This window comes from Xiphophorus hellerii, chromosome 12 (genome assembly GCF_003331165.1).
Source record: "Xiphophorus hellerii strain 12219 chromosome 12, Xiphophorus_hellerii-4.1, whole genome shotgun sequence".
Lineage (NCBI taxonomy): Eukaryota > Metazoa > Chordata > Actinopteri > Cyprinodontiformes > Poeciliidae > Xiphophorus > Xiphophorus hellerii.
This window is the reverse complement of record NC_045683.1, coordinates 6,437,771-6,456,165: the sequence shown is the minus strand read 5'-3', so window position 1 is coordinate 6,456,165 and position 18,395 is coordinate 6,437,771. Positions and strand designations below refer to the sequence as shown.

Below are 18,395 nucleotides of genomic sequence, written 5' to 3'. Positions count from 1 at the left end.
ATGAGTAACAATCACAAAAAAAAAAAAAGGAAAACACTGAGACATCTCTACTGCAACAAAGAAAAACCTTTCACTGAAGATTTGGTTGTTTCATTTGGTGTCATGATCAGCTGAATATAAATAGGAGTGTAAATGTTTACATCCAAGTGTGTGCATTTATATGTGCAGAAAAACACTATGATTTACCACAGACAAAATACACAACCACTGCAATTATCATCATATTCATAAGATGCACCACCCAAATTATTGCAGTTGGCACTACTGCAAATACCATCATTAAGTTGTCTTTGAAACTGTAAAAGCCTCTAGAGGAGAATCTGTGTGCACTAGAAATACTGTAGTGCACACATATAAACAGACATCATGAATGATGAGGGATGAAGCTTTCATCTGCTCCATTTTTATGAAATAATGTTAACACTCCCTACATTTTCACCCTTTCAAAGTCAAGTGCATTTTCATCAGAGTACGTGAGCATCATTCCTGAGTTGGAGCAATCCATCTTTGGCCTTGAAATCCAGCTGTCGCCTTTTTGCAATCAAGGTGTTCTGTGTTACCTTAGCAGCTCTGAATGTATTAAATATCAACACTTGCTGAGTGCACACTGGTTTCAACACCTTTTAGACTCACAAAATATGTCACTAACTGCACAAAAGTCTTAGATTAGAAGTACTGTCGTTGTGAAGCCTTCAGTAAGTTAGTAGCAGACAGTTTGGTTTCAGATGAAAGAATTAAAATACCCTTCAACAGTTTGTGTGTTTTTTCACATATCTGGACATAAAGGTATTTAATATACATTTTTAAAAATCTTCAGTAATATAAATTTATGTTCCATAAACTTTTAATTAATTAATATTCAAATTTATTAAATAGTGTCACAATCCTTGAGTTTCTGTTTTGATCATTTCCTTGGTGTTCATTTATGATCTGTATACAGTATATTACCATTTTCAGTCCATTTCAGTGTTAAGAAGGTTGTTGTCATTGTAGTTCATTCCTTTGTGTTTAGTTTTAGTTTATAATTTGGTTCTTCATGCATTTGGATTTAGTTTTCTAAGTTAAACATTAGTCTTTTCTCCTTGGGTTGTGGTTCTTATTGAATCTTAGTTGACAGCCATTATGATCATGATCAAAAGTGAATGATTACCAACCTCTCCTTTATTACTTTTTGCTTAATTCATTAACAACATGCCAATTAGATAGCAATTATCATTTAAAAGGTGCCTTATAAAGAGAAATTCACTTTTTAAAATGTTGTCATTTCAGTGAATTTCTTTGGAGCAGCTGTCTAAAAATAATAGTTTATTTTTGCTCCATTAATCAGGTAAATAGCAAATCTAATAAATTACCTTTTTCAGAGTCTGGCAAAAGAAGCAGAAGAGGCAAAATCTCTAACCTTGTTTCATGTACATAACCTTTGAAGAGGTGAACTTTGGTATCAGTGGTACCAGACTTCCCCTGAGGCAACGACAGCAAACCCCCAACGCACACTTAAATAAATCCCTCAGCCAGAAGCACAAGCAAAGCTACAGCAGACACATAAACACAACTTTACGAACGCCCAGACACACATCAAGAAGCAAAGGCAACCCCACCTCCCACCCCCCACAGACTTCTTTGTATTCATCAGATGTTTTTACTGAACCTGAGGCTTGGCTTTTAAAGATTATACAGCACTTACTTCCTCCAGATCAGGTGGGATATTTTTTTTAACAGGAAGCTGCCTGATCCACCGTCCCAAAGGGAGTGCTACCAGTGCAACTCAAATCCAAACATAAACAGAGACAAAAGACATGACTAGAACAGAAACGCATATTAATAGGCAGCTGAGGATGAACATAACATTATTTATTTGTAACACAAACAACGTAGGGCTCCATCTGGACAGTATTTCCTCTTGTGATTAACTTGGATGAAGTATATAGTGGGAATACCTGCAGAATGTGAAGTAATGTGGGAACCTCTGATAGAAAAAAGAAAAGAAACTCCTGATATTTTTGGCTGAACAGATTAATCTATGAAAGTTTTTTGCAGTTTAAAATATATTTTTAACAATATCTGGATTTTAAAATATAAAACAATGTTGTGGTTTGTTTAATGGTGACCAGTGTGAACTGGTCACCATTTTTTTAACGCAGTTTTTTTATTTATTTAATATTTAATTAATAAAAATGTATTTGGAAAATGTAATAAATATTTTTAAAAATTCAGAAATTTTATTTGGTCCGTCATCTAGTGGAAATACTTTATCTGTGACAGTCTGGCTAACATCGCTTCCTCTAGTCCTGCACTGTGGAGTAAAACGATGATTAAAAGCATCTTAATCATTATATTTAAAGGACATTATAAATGACATTATATTTAACATACATTACGTATGTTTGGGGTTTAATGCCTCTTCAATATGTTACAAGTACAATTGCATGTTAGTGTACTTACTAACCTACAGGTAGGTTAGGGTAGTTATATAGAGTATTACTTTTTTTTTATAGTATCCATCCATTGTCTATAAACTTTGGACAAATGACAAGGTTTCTCTCTGAACACTTTGCCAAGTCAACACATTAACTTCTATGGGGAAATGTAGTGTGACAAATCATCCTAACAGCCATATTTGTTGGTCTGTGGGAAGAAGGCAGAGTACCCAGAGAGGAACCATACCTACATAAGGAAAAAGTGAAAACTCCATGCAGAAAGACCCCAGGTCAGGATTCAAACCCAGGATACAACTGTAAGGCAACAAAGCTAAGAACTGCAACACATTGCAGTCTTTATGCATACATTGCATGATTAAAAATGTAAAATTGTAATTTGCCATTTGCAATTATGTTTTTGATGTTCCACAACAACCACCACAATATTGTGCGATACAGAATACATAATATTAATCTCAAATGATCTTCCCATTTCTGAGTGGAATATTTAAACTTCTTTTGAATAAAGTGCAGAGGAAGGGAGGTTAGTGGAAGCGCTAATGGCAGGAATAAACCTAGGCAATGGGATTCAGTCCTAATGTTATGAAGTGTTTGTAAAGTAGGCTTTTGGTTAAATAAGTAGGTATTATAGATCCCCGTTTGTGAGATTGTATGTTGATAGAGCAACATAGCCTATTCAATTTAGATTTTTAATCACATACTTCAATAAATACCAGAAAATAAAGTGATACAATAAAAAGTTGTTAATGTCCATCATTGAAAGAGCAGCTCAGAGAAGAAGAAAAATGTGTGAACAGTCACACATAAGTTCATTTTTAGCCTTCATATACTGGTGGACAAAACCTATTTATAATTAACTCTGCTTAAGAGTTTTAAAAGAGACATTAAACACTGAATCATCACAGCCTGTTTGAAGATTCACTTTCACAGAGTCTTATGGTGCCTGGTGGAGGGGGACTAAGAGAAAAATAGATTTTTTTTTTTTTACGTACTGATATTGTAGTACTGCACCAGGACACTGTCTTTCAGAGAAAACCTAAAACACTGACATTTTCATTTTATATTTAGTCTTTATACAGGCAAGATGTGCTGAGCACACATGCCCTTTTTCGGTTTGACTCCTCTTCACATTTCTGCACACCGGGGAACTCACCCGTTCATATTAGCCTCTGTGATTCTCCAGTGAGGTTGTTAGCTGGGGTTTAAGTGCTTTGCTCAAGGGAACATTGGTGTTAAGTGTTGGCCATGTTCAATATTTATACAGCTGGAAAAAGGAGCAAGTGACGCTGCTTAAGCTGAATGCAAAGCTTAATGGATGTTCGAGAGGCACTGAACCAGTAGTTGACGGCTACTTGAAAGGAAGTTAATTTTGGCACCATTGCTACTGCTACTAACTTCTAAATAGGCATTGTTTAAAAGTCTTATATGTAATGACGTAATGCAAATGGAAACAAAACACCAGCTTGCTAGAAACAAAATAGTATTTTCTCCCATCTATTGTAATCTGAGAAATAAAGTGTATTTTGCTGCTCTAATACAATGAAAGTAAAGTATTCTTTTTATATTTAACACCACAATAAGAGTTTAGTTTTGGCTATGAAGAACTACAAATAATTGCTTAGGGCAATTAGTAATAAAACTAGTAATTTAAATAAAAATTAACAAGTCGGGGCACCACTTGATTATCAAGAAAATAATAGCAAAATAATTCAGTCTGGTATTTTCTGTAAATATCTGACTGACAAGGCTTCGAGGTTCTGCCGATATCTAGTTGTGATTGGGCGGGAGGCAAAGTATACTCTGAACAAGTCACCAGTGCATCACAGGGTAACACAGAGGTGCACAGGACAAACTACCCTGCATGTACACCCCCACACACGCACACACACACCATAGGACAATTTAGAGACAAATTAACCTCAAACATAGAAAAGACTCTTGCATATTTTGTAGACCAAATACATAATCAGAAAATGCCATAAAATTTATTGCACAGGTCAAAGATATTATTCAAATCTATTTTTTGCATTTAGCAGTCATATAGCATTTAGACAGTAATAGTGCTTTAATTTGGGTTATAAGAAATTGTTTCATCAATAATTGAGCGTCCAGGTGATTCTTTTATAGCTGAACATAATGTTGCTGTAAAAGTGGAAATACTGAACAAAAGCTAATTACACTTTTCCACTGTGCAACACAACCCATTACAGCTGACATTTTACACCAGGTGGAAGCCATTGTGACAGTAGGCCGGAGTGCAGGGATGTCAGGCAGTTTGGCCAATATGCATCCTGGGACTGTCAGAGCACATGGGAAAAAAAGGAGAGAAAATCAAAGCTCCTTTTTTCCTCTTTTTTTTAACAATTAGGCCTCAGCTTTGACCTGGACCTGTCATTGGCTCAACAGAGAATGCATAATCAGAAACAACTGAACAGAGATACCTAAAGGTTAGGGCACAAAGCAGGTCGATTTGTTTAGTGTATTGCTCTAAAGAGAGGACTCTGTGGTCACATCAAGCTGCAACAGCCTCTGAGGTTAGAAATATGGACCCTGAAATATCTTTAACTTTTTGTGAGGCACCAGAGAATTCTTCCACAGGTTGAAAAATAGTTGTATGACGTCAAACACCATGTGAAAGGATTGGCGTGTTAGACTAGAACCGCTGAATCATACAGATAAAAAAAAAATCTTTTAAAAGGTATAAGTGATTACATTTTGGTTAAATTACCTCAAAAGTTATTACTTACTTTTGAAGTAATTTCCTGGATTGCAGAATTTTCTTTATTTATAACAGGCTCACATGCCATCAACAAACACTTGTCAGTAAAAATTGCAGTCAATAGGGACAATAATGTTAATAAACGTGGAGAACATTCTGAAATAGTCCCACTTTACCTCCTAACAACAATGAAATTAGATCAGGCAAGAGCCCAGGAGTCAGAGCGGGTCAGATACAAGATCAAATGTCCATCTCCCCTGTGGAGCTTTGTAAGCACCACATCAGCACCACTTTTCACCACCAGCTAATACACCTAATGGACCTCACCATATAAAGTCTTCATTCCCTTGTGACCCTGTGTGTGTGAGTGAGTGTGTGAAAGAAGCAGCGAGCACAGTGGAATGGGACAAAGAGGAAATATAAAGGGCACTAATTAGACTGTCTCTAAGCTGTTCTTGTTGTAATTTAACTCCTTAATGTAATTTTAATGCTATTGTGACATAAATGTTTTCTGATCTTGGCACTTAAAACAGTTAAGACAAAGTAAACAAATGTTGTAAAAGGCAGCGAGGTTAAATTCTAACATTACTATGAAGTAAAGTTCCTCACTGAAGATTTGTGTGGCAAAAATTACCCTTTGGGACCAAAAAATGTAAATTTTAAACAATATTTTTTACCCCAATGGACCGTCACATCAGCAGCAATGGCTCTAATTATCTGCTATAATGACAGGGATACTTTATGCTGTATTAATAACAAATAAATCAGAAATGTATGATTTTTTTGTGGGGTGAAACAGTAAAACAATCCATCCATTCTGTTTAAAGAGAAATGACTTTCTGTTTATCTTTTCTTTTGCACAGATGTCAGCTTTTAGAAAATAAAACAACACTGCATTGCAAAAGTATTACTCCCCCTTGAACACTTTCACTCATTTAAAACATTATAGCCATCAATTTTAAGAATATTTTGTGTACATATCAACACACAGTAAGTGTAATTGTGCAGGAGTGACAGTAAGAAACCCACATGGAAGTCCACAGGAGGTCTCATCTATAATTTGCCAAAAAGGTTGCATGGTAAAGGTATGGCAGATGGTGCTCAAATTAGTTGGGACCTATTTATTTTCTGTCAAGACAGTATGTGTGAAGTACAAACATAGTGGTGGTGGCCGTATCATGTTGTCAGTATGGTCTTCTGCAGATGGAGTTAAATAAAGGGCAGTTCTGAAAGAAAACCAGTTAAAGCTGCACAACACTTGAAAGTGGGAAGGAGTTTCACCTTGCAACAGGACAACAACATTAAACAGCCAGAGATAAAATGGTTTAGATCAAAACACATTCCTATGTTGGAGTTCTCCAGTTAAGGTCCATATGGGCCATAAAGAACCTGTGACAGGACTTGAAAACTAATCTCCACATTTGCTCTACATCCAATCTAGCTGAGCTACTTCATATGAACATGCTGCACTATTATGAATATTTACAGTGCTGTGAACAAATATGCATCCCCTTCCCAGATGCTGTGTGGTTTTGCTTTTTTCATAATGAAATGTTTCAGATCATTAAACAAGCTTTAATTTCAGGAATTGATAAAATAATATAAAAAAGCAGTTTTCCTTCATTAAAGGAGAAAACTATTTTAAAAACTTGTCCTTTGAGATTTCTCTAGCCAGACCATAATACTCCGAGACACATGGAATCAAGAACCCGAAGCAACATTTTAAGCACAGCAGGCTTCACTTTCCTCAGGTCAGAGGTCAGGATTCAACAAAACAAAAAGAGACTGGGCCACATTGAAATCACTGGAAGAGTTCCAAAAATCTCTCATAAATAACAAAAAAGGTCACAATTATTTAGACAAAAAAGTGAAAAAGATTTCATAAAGCCCACTATATATCTCGAGATCAATCTATTCTAAATTTGTTATGCAAATGTTGAGAAAAACTATTTTTATCTTCTTAAGTTGTTGATTTTTTTTTGTCAGGAGGTTTACAGTTGGAAGAGGAAGGAAACAAAAGAAGGGGATTGCCCTGAGCACCATTTTATCAATAACCAAAAACACCTACTGACAGTTTAATTGGCTGAAAGCAGGTGATTTTTTAAAATTGTCTGTCTAATTTAGATCATTTAAATTAGACAGAATACAAGATCAAATTACTCTAAATATGTATTGAAAGGAGATTTTAAAACTGTAATCTAAATTATTAATTAAAAATTAATATTAATGTACAGACTCTCCAATTTGCTTTCAGTTTTTAATTTTTCTCACAATTTTTCAAATCACAGTGATAAACCTCACAATGAAACAAATGTTTCCTTATCTGCTGCAGTAAAATAACCTGTCACACATAACTGAAATCTCTGCCAATCTTCAGAATCTAAACGTCTTATTACTTCCTTCTTTCACCACTTTGTCCTTGTGCCTCCTTCCTTTTTCCCTCCTTACGTCCTGCGCTTTGCTTTATTTCTCTTTCAGCCTCACTAATTTGCAATTGATTAGCTGTCCTCTCTCAGTCCTGCACGCACTGCTCCTCCCTCGCTGTCTCTCCTCCCCACCCACCCGTCCTGTCCTCTCTTCCATCTACGAGTCAATTTCTCTTTAACGAGCCTCGGTACATTTCTCTCCCCTGGGCACTAGAGCCCTTCTGTGTAAATAAAACAGGGAGCAGAGCCAAAAAAAAATCAATGGGCCTATTACCCTTAGAAAATGCTAAACAAGCAATATTAGCGACTCTCTTGGAAGTGGTGGCTGATTGCCTTAATACCTGCCCGCCAAAGAAACACCTCTGTCTCTTCTATCCATTCATCTGCACAATAATCCGCATGCTTTCTAACACACACTCACGCAGTAATACTCTGGCATGCTGGAGCAAGAGTCAAAATAATTTGCTTCCAAAGCTCACACACACACACGCAGCCGCATGATGCATGAACCCACAGACTGCTGGCAGAAATTAGGGATTCGCTCTCCTGACAGAAATCATTCGGCACCACACAGAGCTGCAGGCCACGTTTTACCGCTTCTCATTTTGTCTGTCTTGTCCATGCAAACACAACAACACACCGCAGCACGTGCAGCGTGCACAAACAGCAGCAGGCGGCCGGGATTTATAGTAGACACCCCATATTTCATCCGACAACTATGATTAGTGTGCCAGTGAAAAAGCTGCATGCGTGTATTTGTGTGTGTGTGCACGCTGAGGCAGGAGTAAACACGAAAAGCAAAACGCATACGCACCCAGTGTGCACAGATTCACAAATAGTGAATGCAAAACTGAATAAACATCTAAAGTGTGCCTGCAGACAAACACATTCATGAAAACATCCACACTGTGTAAACATGTGCGGTAAGTAAGGGCTGTTAAACACTCACACACACACGCGCACCCCCACACAGAAAGCAAAGTAAACAGGCTGTATAGTTACAGAAGGACACACACAGACAGCAAGACAAAGGCCAAGCATTTATCACGTCTTCTCAAACCGACACACACACACAGACACCCACACACACACACTATTTGTGCAGAGATGAATGTGTGGCTGGTTAGCTGTGGTCCATTTATTGTGGCAGCTGATGTGTGGTTAACACAGACATTTATGCTAATGACCCTTCGTGTTAAAGTAAAAAAAAAAAAAAAAGCAGCAGTAATGCAAAGGCTCGTTAAAGGCCAAATCCTTATTGGCTGCAGTCATTTTTCAGCCCATTATCTTGTTCAATTAGACTGATGAAATTCTTATTCACATGTGAAACGTCTCACCAAGTGACCAAACAAGACTAAATGAAATACCCCTTCTTTGTTAAAGAATATTTCTGCTTTTTTAAAAATATTTTTGTTACTTTTGGTTCTATAAATCTAGCAAATTTCACTCCACTTTTAGAAGGAGCTCACAGTTTGTTTTTACACTTAAAGATGAAATGCAGAATTATGTTGGCTGAAACCCTCTGGAAATAAAATGTAGTATATAGTTTTGCTGTGTGTGTGTGATTTTTTTTTTTAATTAACCCCAGAGGAAAAACCACACTTTGGTTTCACATTGTATATTTGTTTAAAATCGCGAAACAATGGGAAAAATGCAATACAGCTGTAGCTCAGAATACAAGACAATGAAACTTCCAAGTCCTTAATTCCACCAAATTTATTTCAAGCAAGATTAAAACATTATTCTAATAATGGAGAGTTAAATCGCTTTTGTTCTTTTATTGTTCTTTGCTCTTAACCTCATCTTCCCATTCTCAACAATTTATTTCACTTAACCATAGAAACAGAGGATGTTAGCAGTACATGTTATGCCAGCGGATTGTGCAAACTTTCAATTCAGTTCTCTTCTTTTCAATGAACTTACACTGGTTCAGTGTAAATCCTCTCATTCACCAACTCACATGTTAACACTCGGCCCTCCTTCCACTTTCTAGCTGTAAACAAAGCAACTCATACTGAAGCCGTAGCGGATGAATTAAATTTTTTCGCAGTTAATTATATTTATGACCTATACAGGTAATATTAACTAGTTTCTCAAATCACATTTATAAATCTAATATGTTGAGAGGACTTTTCTGACACCTTTTTTATTGTGCAATGTCATCATAGAACTTGCCACAAACACGTCTGCATTCCAAAGTGCAAATTAACAAATGAAATCATAAATAATGAGCTACTGCCCAACATATTCTAGACTGTAACAGTTGCATCTGTAGGAAATGTGAGCCTCTTAAAAAAAAAGCTTCAAATAACTCTCCAGGGGAGAAAACTTCTCACACATCCAGTTTATGTGAAAATATTTACTGCATTTTTATTGCAGGTTTTCTCTAATGTGTGACTAAAATAAACATTTTCATATACTCCCTATTTGGACCAGTTGATTCTAATAAAATACAAGACATTATAATCCCTGATCCAAATAATATGACTCGGAGTGACTTCCTACATTATCTAATGCTTTTCTAACATCCTGTAGGCTCATAATGAAGAGTTCTTTCAGAAAAACAACAAGTTCATCCAGATCACAGTCCAAAGGCATGCAAAACGCATTGGCTTCAAAATGAAGTTGGTGCAAGACTTTTTTCTTTTTTTTATTTATTTCCCAACTGTATGATTTTCTTTACTTTGTTCCAGAGTTCCCAAACATCTTACATTTCATGAATGTATACTGGTTTGTTGGCAAATTTGTGGTCCATTTTTTATTCGTGAATTCAAAAGTTCAGTTTAAATTTATCACGTTTCCACAGTGTTCAGGTTTAGAAAACAAAAACTCCAAGGATGATGAGAATAATTCTGTTGTTTCCCTAATGCTTTTCTAGTCTTTAAATCCAAGAGTCTTTACCTGTTTGACATTTGCGTAATCTGTGCAGGCAACATGTACAGGTGCAAGCATCCACTCATTACTTCCAACATAAATCTGCAAACCTGACTAGTAGAAAAGTAAATATCTGACATCTTGAGACACAGGTCAGAGCTTCTAAGGCAAATTTATTTGGCCCAAGACATTTTGGGCATATTAAATGTTAGAAATGTCTGAAAATCTAAATATTTTTCTGTGAGGTCATTTTCTTTTCCCTATTCTTATGAAGACCTTTAAAATAGAGAAATACACTTCCCCAGACATTTTAGAACTACATATGAATCCTGTAATGTGGAACAGTTTTCTGCACAAGTGTCATCAAATATTAAAAATGAAGATAAAGCAACCACAGGTAATAAAACATAACATGTAATCAAAAGTGCCATTAAACTCACTATAACAGTTTGCATAAAAGCTCAACCATTTTATAAATTCTCCCAAAACGTGAGGACAATCCGTCACTTTTATTTGTGTCATTTCTGGTATTCCGATATATTATTAGTATCTACACATGTACAACTAAATTTGCATGGATCTCACTGTCATGCACGTTTCTCTGACACCAACTAAAAGGCTGTTTGATTCTGCTTTATTCTTGCATTTAAAAAACAAGACATCTTACCTGCTTGTGCATCTCGATGTTAAGCCCGTATGACATTTCATAATACTGAAAAGAAAAAAAAAACGAGATGAAAGCAAGGTCATTCTCTTTCTTGTGGCATATGCTCTAGTCAGAACACAAGCTGCAGTCAGGCTCACCATTACATAGTGTCGCTGCATCTCAGTTTTCTCACTGGCCAGTTTCTCACATTCCAGTTTCAGACTAGTGGAAAAAATTAAGAGAAAAGGTTACATTAGTGTGAGAATTAAACTCCATTAACCAAAACAGAGGGACTTAAATTAGTGTTTTGTGACTCTGAATTCACATGAGATGGTGTCTGCAAAGAAAAATGTGCAAATCTGAATCTACAATCAATCTTAAAAAGAGGAAAAACAAAAACGAAACAAAACGAGCCGTGTGGCTCACCACAGCTTCTTGCTGCAGACGTAGGCCCTTACTCAGCAGGTGCATAGGAGTAATTACTGAATCAATGGACACACACACACACACAGACCTCATCACATATTCTTACAGTGTGAGAGGAAGCCAAAACTGCATCATCAACAAGAAAGTAACCTTATAATGAGGATCCATTTTACAAAAAAGGTTAACTCTTTTAAATGTTTCAGCTTATGGGAAGGCTTCTATTTACAGCCACAAAAAGCTTTTAAGTGGCAGCTAATGAGATGATCATCAGGTGTGCGATAATGTTAAAATACAAAAGCAGGTAAACACCACTTTCTTTGAATGAAACTTTAAGGAGTTGAACTTTACTATAAAACCAGTCAACCAGGTTCCTATACGTTTTCCATTTCAAAACTTAATACATTTTCACACTCAAGTGATCAGGATTCTGAATCATTGTTTAGGCCATTTCTAAAGTAAAAATACAAAAATGGCTGACAAAATGGTCTGGGATGAATGGGTTCAATGGTATTTTTTTATACTTATCCAGATTTGGAAAATGCTTAACTCCAATTCTAAACTAATCCAAACTTCCAAAGACTAGTTGGGAACACTGATCCAAAACAGAAACAAAACACGAATCAGGACAAAGATTTTTAGTTTTCTGATTTCCAAGCTGATCCACCCTTACTCTCTATTTTCTTCCAAACCAACCCCCCATGTTGAAACCGTTTGATCTGGGCGGCTGCAGCATTAAGCATGCAGCTTATTATCCTCGGTTCAGCCCGTTCAAGCCCCAGGATTGACCAGAAAACTGGACCGCTGGTTCATCTCCCCAAGAGACTGGGTAACAATTACAAGGTGGCCAGAAGTGGGCGATTATTATGCATTGGTGTCGTGCTTTATGGTCCTGCCCTGCGGCGACGTATTTCACACTTCATCATGTCGAGTAAAGCAGTATTTCACACCACTTGCACTTGCAGGGAGAGACGTGCAGACGAAAGTCAATGGGGTTTACCTGTGGTTAGTCACTGGTAATGGACAGAGCAAAGACAAACAGGGGATACAGTACAGCACCAGAGTACGAATGAGCTCTGCATAGACTGCTGGAAGAGAGCACGTCTCATTTTAAGATGCTAAAAGCAGCCATACTAAGGTTGTTTTAATTATCTATCGTAACCTGAACCAAAACCTATTTTCTGTCTGGTATTTCATGTCATTGCATCATGTATTTCTCAGACACTTTGGTCATATTGCATGAGTCATGCATGACTGCATGGCGTAAAGCATTATCAAACTTTTCTGACCCCGAAACTTACTTAATATGAACAAGTCAGGCATAATATTATGACCAGTGAAGTTAATAGCATAGATCATCTCTTCATCTTGTGTTATATTAGGAAGGAGCTGATTGATTTTCTCCTCAAAGTCTGAATTTTAAACAAAGAAAACATGAAATTTTGGGATATTGATAGTCATTATTAACCATACATGTTTTTCACGCCGTCTTCTTTTTTGGCAATACTCTTGTGAGCTTTAGCACCTTGGCTCACAATCTACATCAGGTGTAGGCGTGAAGGACATGGAGACAGCAACTGGCCAGATATAGCACTGACGAGTAGAGCCTGAATGTTTGAGATTTAAAATAATATATACTGGATAATATTGCATTCAAACAGTCTATTGTGATTGGCAGTATTGCACAGACTAACATTGAAAATATAACTGTGATTTGCACTAGAAGTAGAAAAAGAGTAGAAGTTTGAAAGTGGTGAAATTGTGACGGCTTGGTCAGTGGCTCCAGAAAGTTTTTCAAGGGGTGGCCAGAAGGGGGCAACTGGTAATTCGATGTGATGCACCAAAATGGCAAATCAAAATATATATTTAGTGTCATTATATTGTGATAATATGTGTGGGGTTTATTGCAACATGGCTTTCAATAAATGAGATTAGTTCTTTGAAACTAATATTTTCAGTCCTACATTGAGATGAATAAAAAAAAAAAAAAAATTGCATAACAGAATTCTTATTTAGAAGATGATCGGTTGGTCATTCTCCATAACTGCGGCTTCTATGAGGTGTTCACGCTTAGCAGTGGTTGCTATCTATGGAAATTGCTCCAAGGAAGGAAGGGAAACTGCCAACATAGTGTAAGAGGTCTGTGTGGTCCAAAGTGACAGATGAACTACTGTTGCTCAAATTGGTGTCACAGGGTGTCAGAATACACAGTAGATCACAGTTTTGGGCGTCTGTATGGGATTCCATAGACCAGTCATGCTGGTCAAAAGGTCATATGATCTAAATTTTACATAGAAAAGTGAAAAAAAAAACAGGTTTCTTTAACTCAAGCAGCAACAGTACTTTTGTTTTTGATAATAAAAAAAGAAATCATTTTCTTTACATTTTAGTCGATAGTTTTATTTCTTTTTGTCTGTTTACTCAGTTCAGTTCCAAAAAGAGCAGAGATGCGAGACTGTTTCCTGCCTTATTTCTAGACTCTCACCTGTGATATTGGGCTTGCAGGAACTGAAATTCCTCTTTGATCCGGTCACAGGACTCGGTGACGGTGAACTTGAACGGCTGCCCCGGCTGGTGTGGCACCTCAACCCGAAATCAAAGAGCGTGTGAGGAAGAGGAGGGGGGAGAGAGCAAGAACTGAGCCACCAAAGTTCAGTGTCATGACACAACGTGCAGGACTGGAGCTTTTTTTTTTTTTCTTTCTTTTCTTTTTGACAATGGACCACTGTGATCGCACTCAGTCTCCTCACACTTTAACCCGCGGATACACACTCACACAGACACAAACAGCTCCAGAAATCTGGACAATGAGCTCAATTGTTAAAGTGGCCGCGCAGTGGCACGGAAACTGTATCTAAACTGATTACGCATCAGACGCGCTGCAGTTAATCTGCGCTGTTTTGACACTTTCTGCTTCTGTTCTCTACTTACCGGATGCCGTGCCGGGGGGTACATCTTGCTCAGATCTCGAATCATTAAAAAGGCGTCGTAAAGTTCATCCACAAGAAGAAGAAAAAAATACAGCAAAAGAAAGAAATGCGTGAGGCGCTTTTTCTCCCGTGCGTAAAGGGTCAGTCAGTAGCCGCTGAGCGGGCTGAGAGCAGGTCCTGTAAAAAGTAGAAGCATCCTTTGACAACAAAAACAAGGCAGATAATTATTCTCCTCCTTCCCTGTCCATAAAACTCAAAGAATTCCCTTCAAACTAACAGAAATCTTCTATTTTCCTCTTTTTTTCCCTACGGAGTCTCAACTTTTGGCGCATCGTGGCACAGCTCATCCACAGCTAAGCAGCTCAGGTTACTCCCCGTTGTCGCGTATTGATCAGTAGATCTCCAACCTCCTTTTACGCTTCACATCCGAGCGAGAGACCACCTCACCAACCAACTGTACCAGCCTGCCCTTGTCTGTGACGCCAAATTTAGCAGCAGCCAGTCGTGCGGGCGCAATTACATATTCACAACATTTACTGGAGCCCGCACACCGTGACGTCGGGACGTGTAGTTTAATTCATATTAGTCGATAATAAGCCCTACAGATGTGAATGTGCCGTGAAGAACTACAACTTCCCGGCTCCTACGCAAAGCCCCCCCACCTCCCATAAAGCCAATGATGTGTGGTCTGAAGGAGGAGCGGTGATTAAACACAGCCAATGACGGAAAAAAAAAAGTGAGCACTGCGCCGCATCCTTCTGTCTGTCATCCACACGCTGTCCAATCACATCCCGACAAGATGCGAGTTATGCGGACCCCCACGTGGGGGGCTCATTCTGGAGAAAAGGCTGTGACAGGGATTGATCTGAAAACTATCTGTTGGCTTATGTTTTTTATAGACAATTTAAACCACAAGTGACCATATGGCCTGGAGATGCCTGATGGTGCTCTCTATCCCCCCTGTTGTTTTGCTGAATCGCCCGTTTAATTGCTTGATATTCTGTCCACAGATTACACCTGTAACCTGGCAATTAAATTCTCATTCAGCTTCCTCATCTCAGTCTGCTTGATTGGTATAAATCACGTAGAGCGCAGGAGGAAAAGAGGCTGTATTTACTCACATTCGAAGAATTATTGTTGCTGAAAGATGGTTTAAGGTTCCACTGTAATTATTTTCCTCTGTGGGAAATACAGACATAAAACCCATGTGGTTAAAATATATTCACATAAAATGTTAGTGTTTGCTTTTAAAGATCATAATCTGTCTTTGCCATGCTCTAGAAGAAGATATGATCAATGAAGCAGTAAACTAGAATATAGCTTGTAATAAAGACAAGTTCTAAGCAAAATTTTAAACTAATGTGACATCATGCAACAAATATTCAATTCTTAAAAAAAACATTTTGTCACATTACAGCCATAAATGTCAATGTGTTGAGATTTTATGCTATATAAACCCAAACTGGCCAATACATAATGTGGAAGAATTCAAGTTTTCAAAATCAAAGAATTGGCAATCAAAGAAAAGTGTAACATTCATTTATTTTAAGCCAGTCAAGCAGCACAACATTTTAATCACAATACCCAGACTTCTAGGTTATCCCCTTCCAGCTTTCAAGGGGAGACATGCCTCAGTGTTTAGACAGGTGCACCATATCAGGTAGCTATGAAGCCTTGACGTTGCTGTCTTTGGTTGGATTCCCAACCATTAACTCTATGTGTTCCATTTCACTCTCTCCCTTTTTCCAGTCAAGCTAGTGATGAGTCAAAGCAACTAAATTTTAAAATATCTTTAAAAATTGGAAGAAGCAAAGCTATTTCCACATGTGTTTTGGAACAATGACATCCAAGCAGCTCAACTTTACCCTCATCTAGCCATATAGCATTCCTCCAACAAACCTTTTGCAGTAAACTGTAAACAAGCGTCAACATGCTTTTACTTCAGTAGTGGAGTTTTGTGCAGTGAGTGTGCATGGAGATCATTGAGATTGAGCAACCTATTATTTTACAGGGAAAAACTGTACCTGCTATTAGGTAGCAGGTCAGAGAGCTTTCAGAAGCTCTCTGATAACTACTTTTTATTATTCTTTGGCTTCTCAGTCAGAAATCTTATGTTGTTGGTTTATCAACTACATTAAAAGGTAGCCATTTCCACTTTTAAATTACGGCTCCAACATTGAAACTCTGAGAAGTTTAGAAATGCTGTTGTAATTGCTGTCTTTAGTATGGTTTGCAACATTAACATGTTCTTTTTTTTTGTGAAGTTATCTTGATATAAGTCAATACTTTGATAATGAGAAAACCTCTTATAGGCCATCGGGTAATATTAAACCAGCTGATATTAGGACTTCACAGGTGAAATGCTTACTAAATAAAGCTTTTAACAGGTTTCAGTACATGTACCATCCAATTTCATTAGACATGCATTCTCAGACTAATTTCTTTTGAATTTGTATGCATTCATTATTCAGGTTTTTACTGATATCTGATGTGAATTTCATGTACATAGAAATATTTGAAATACACTGACATGTTCGATATTTATTGAAAGAATATATATAGCAAAGTCCTTAGATCTTGTGCATCAAGATTTGAACATTTCTACCTACATGTGAATTGAAATGGTCTTTTAAAAATGTATTCTATAAATACATTTGAGTCGACATTTGGATTCAAGTGGTTAGACACATAAAACCACTTTCTATTGAAGGGATTTAGCCATGGTAATGTGTTTGCCTGATGCAGAAGAGTGGTCAAACATTGCAAGAGTGGTAAAATAAAATTATTTTTACTTTAGGGAGGTTTAGAGAAAATGAGTTTCATGAGACTGTATAAGGATTTTTTGGCCCTAGTAGCCTTTATTTGACAGTGAGTTGACAGTAAAGTGGGTTATGAGAGGGAAGACATGTGACAAAGGTCAACGGACCAGGACTAAAACCTCACGGCCACAGAGAACTCAGATCTCCGCACACAAGTCACGCACTTTACCACTACGCCATCACTGTGCCCAAATCGCCTCAGTGTTTTATAAAACTTAAAAGAATTATTAAATTCATGCTGCAATTTTGTAACATAATCAGCTAAATGATGCTTTAATAGGGACTTTGTCAAACCATCCAAGTGTTATTGTACTGCATTATATGGGTTTTTGTCAAAAGTCTGTGCACGCTTTAAACATAACAATGAAATACGAGTCGGAGAAGGAAGAATAAAAACACACTTTACTGCACATTTTGCTGTGTTTTGCCTTCCGAGTGCTACAATCCAATTAGGGTTGCTGAGTAAGGTGAAATATTACAACCAGGACACTTACAGCTTCCTCATTCACTCACAGGAAGTGAGTGTATCTAGTAAGTCCGCTTGCATTTGTGGCTTTTACTTTATGCTCAGTGTGTGGAGATGAAAGACAGGGCTGCTGGGTCAGCAACTTTCATAAATGCTGCCGTCAGTCATTTAGAAGAACTAAATAAGTGCAAAATTCAAATCTAAATCTTTCTTTGCATTGAACTTTATTTCTTTCACTGGATTAATTTCTTACGAAACAAGACCCCTGAAAATACTGCATTCTATGTTTCTCCATTTTTTTCCCTTGCATCCACACAAGCATACAAATGGTAATCCACAATATGACTCCACATCAATCCTGCCTCCTATCTCTCTGTCCTCTCTGTTGTCTCTGCCTCTCCCTCATACATACACAGCATTGTACACACATCGCTGCAGCCATTCAAATACACATCTCTATCTACCACTCATACAAACTAATATCTCAGGTAAGCACAGGGCCTAAAGTGACCTGCTGTCGCGGTGCATGAATCCACTAAGGCTGCGAAAAGGTAATATTGCGCCCTCCCTCATTCCCCTTCAAGGGCTGAGGCTTGATGTGGACGAGCAGAGGAGGTGCAGAGGTGAGGGAGGGGGCAGGTGAGGAGGAATAAA

General features: G+C 37.5%; 1 protein-coding gene across 3 annotated transcripts in view; it reads right to left on the bottom strand.

The window, feature by feature from the left end:
• Positions 1 to 15,058, bottom strand: part of LOC116730340 (transducin-like enhancer protein 4) — a 54,830-nt gene extending 39,772 nt beyond the window's left edge. For 2 of the 3 annotated variants that reach the window (XM_032579478.1, XM_032579479.1), the window contains exons 1-4: positions 14,458 to 15,058; positions 14,012 to 14,109; positions 11,262 to 11,325; positions 11,125 to 11,169 (exon numbers count right to left, since the gene is read on the bottom strand). In XM_032579478.1, the coding sequence (XP_032435369.1) occupies positions 11,125 to 11,169; positions 11,262 to 11,325; positions 14,012 to 14,109; positions 14,458 to 14,502 (252 nt within the window). In that variant the 5' untranslated portion in view covers positions 14,503 to 15,058. The remainder of the gene's footprint in view (positions 1 to 11,124; positions 11,170 to 11,261; positions 11,326 to 14,011; positions 14,110 to 14,457) is intronic. The other variant, XM_032579480.1, reaches the window with a different exon arrangement.
• Between the last annotated feature and the right edge of the window lie 3,337 nt (positions 15,059 to 18,395).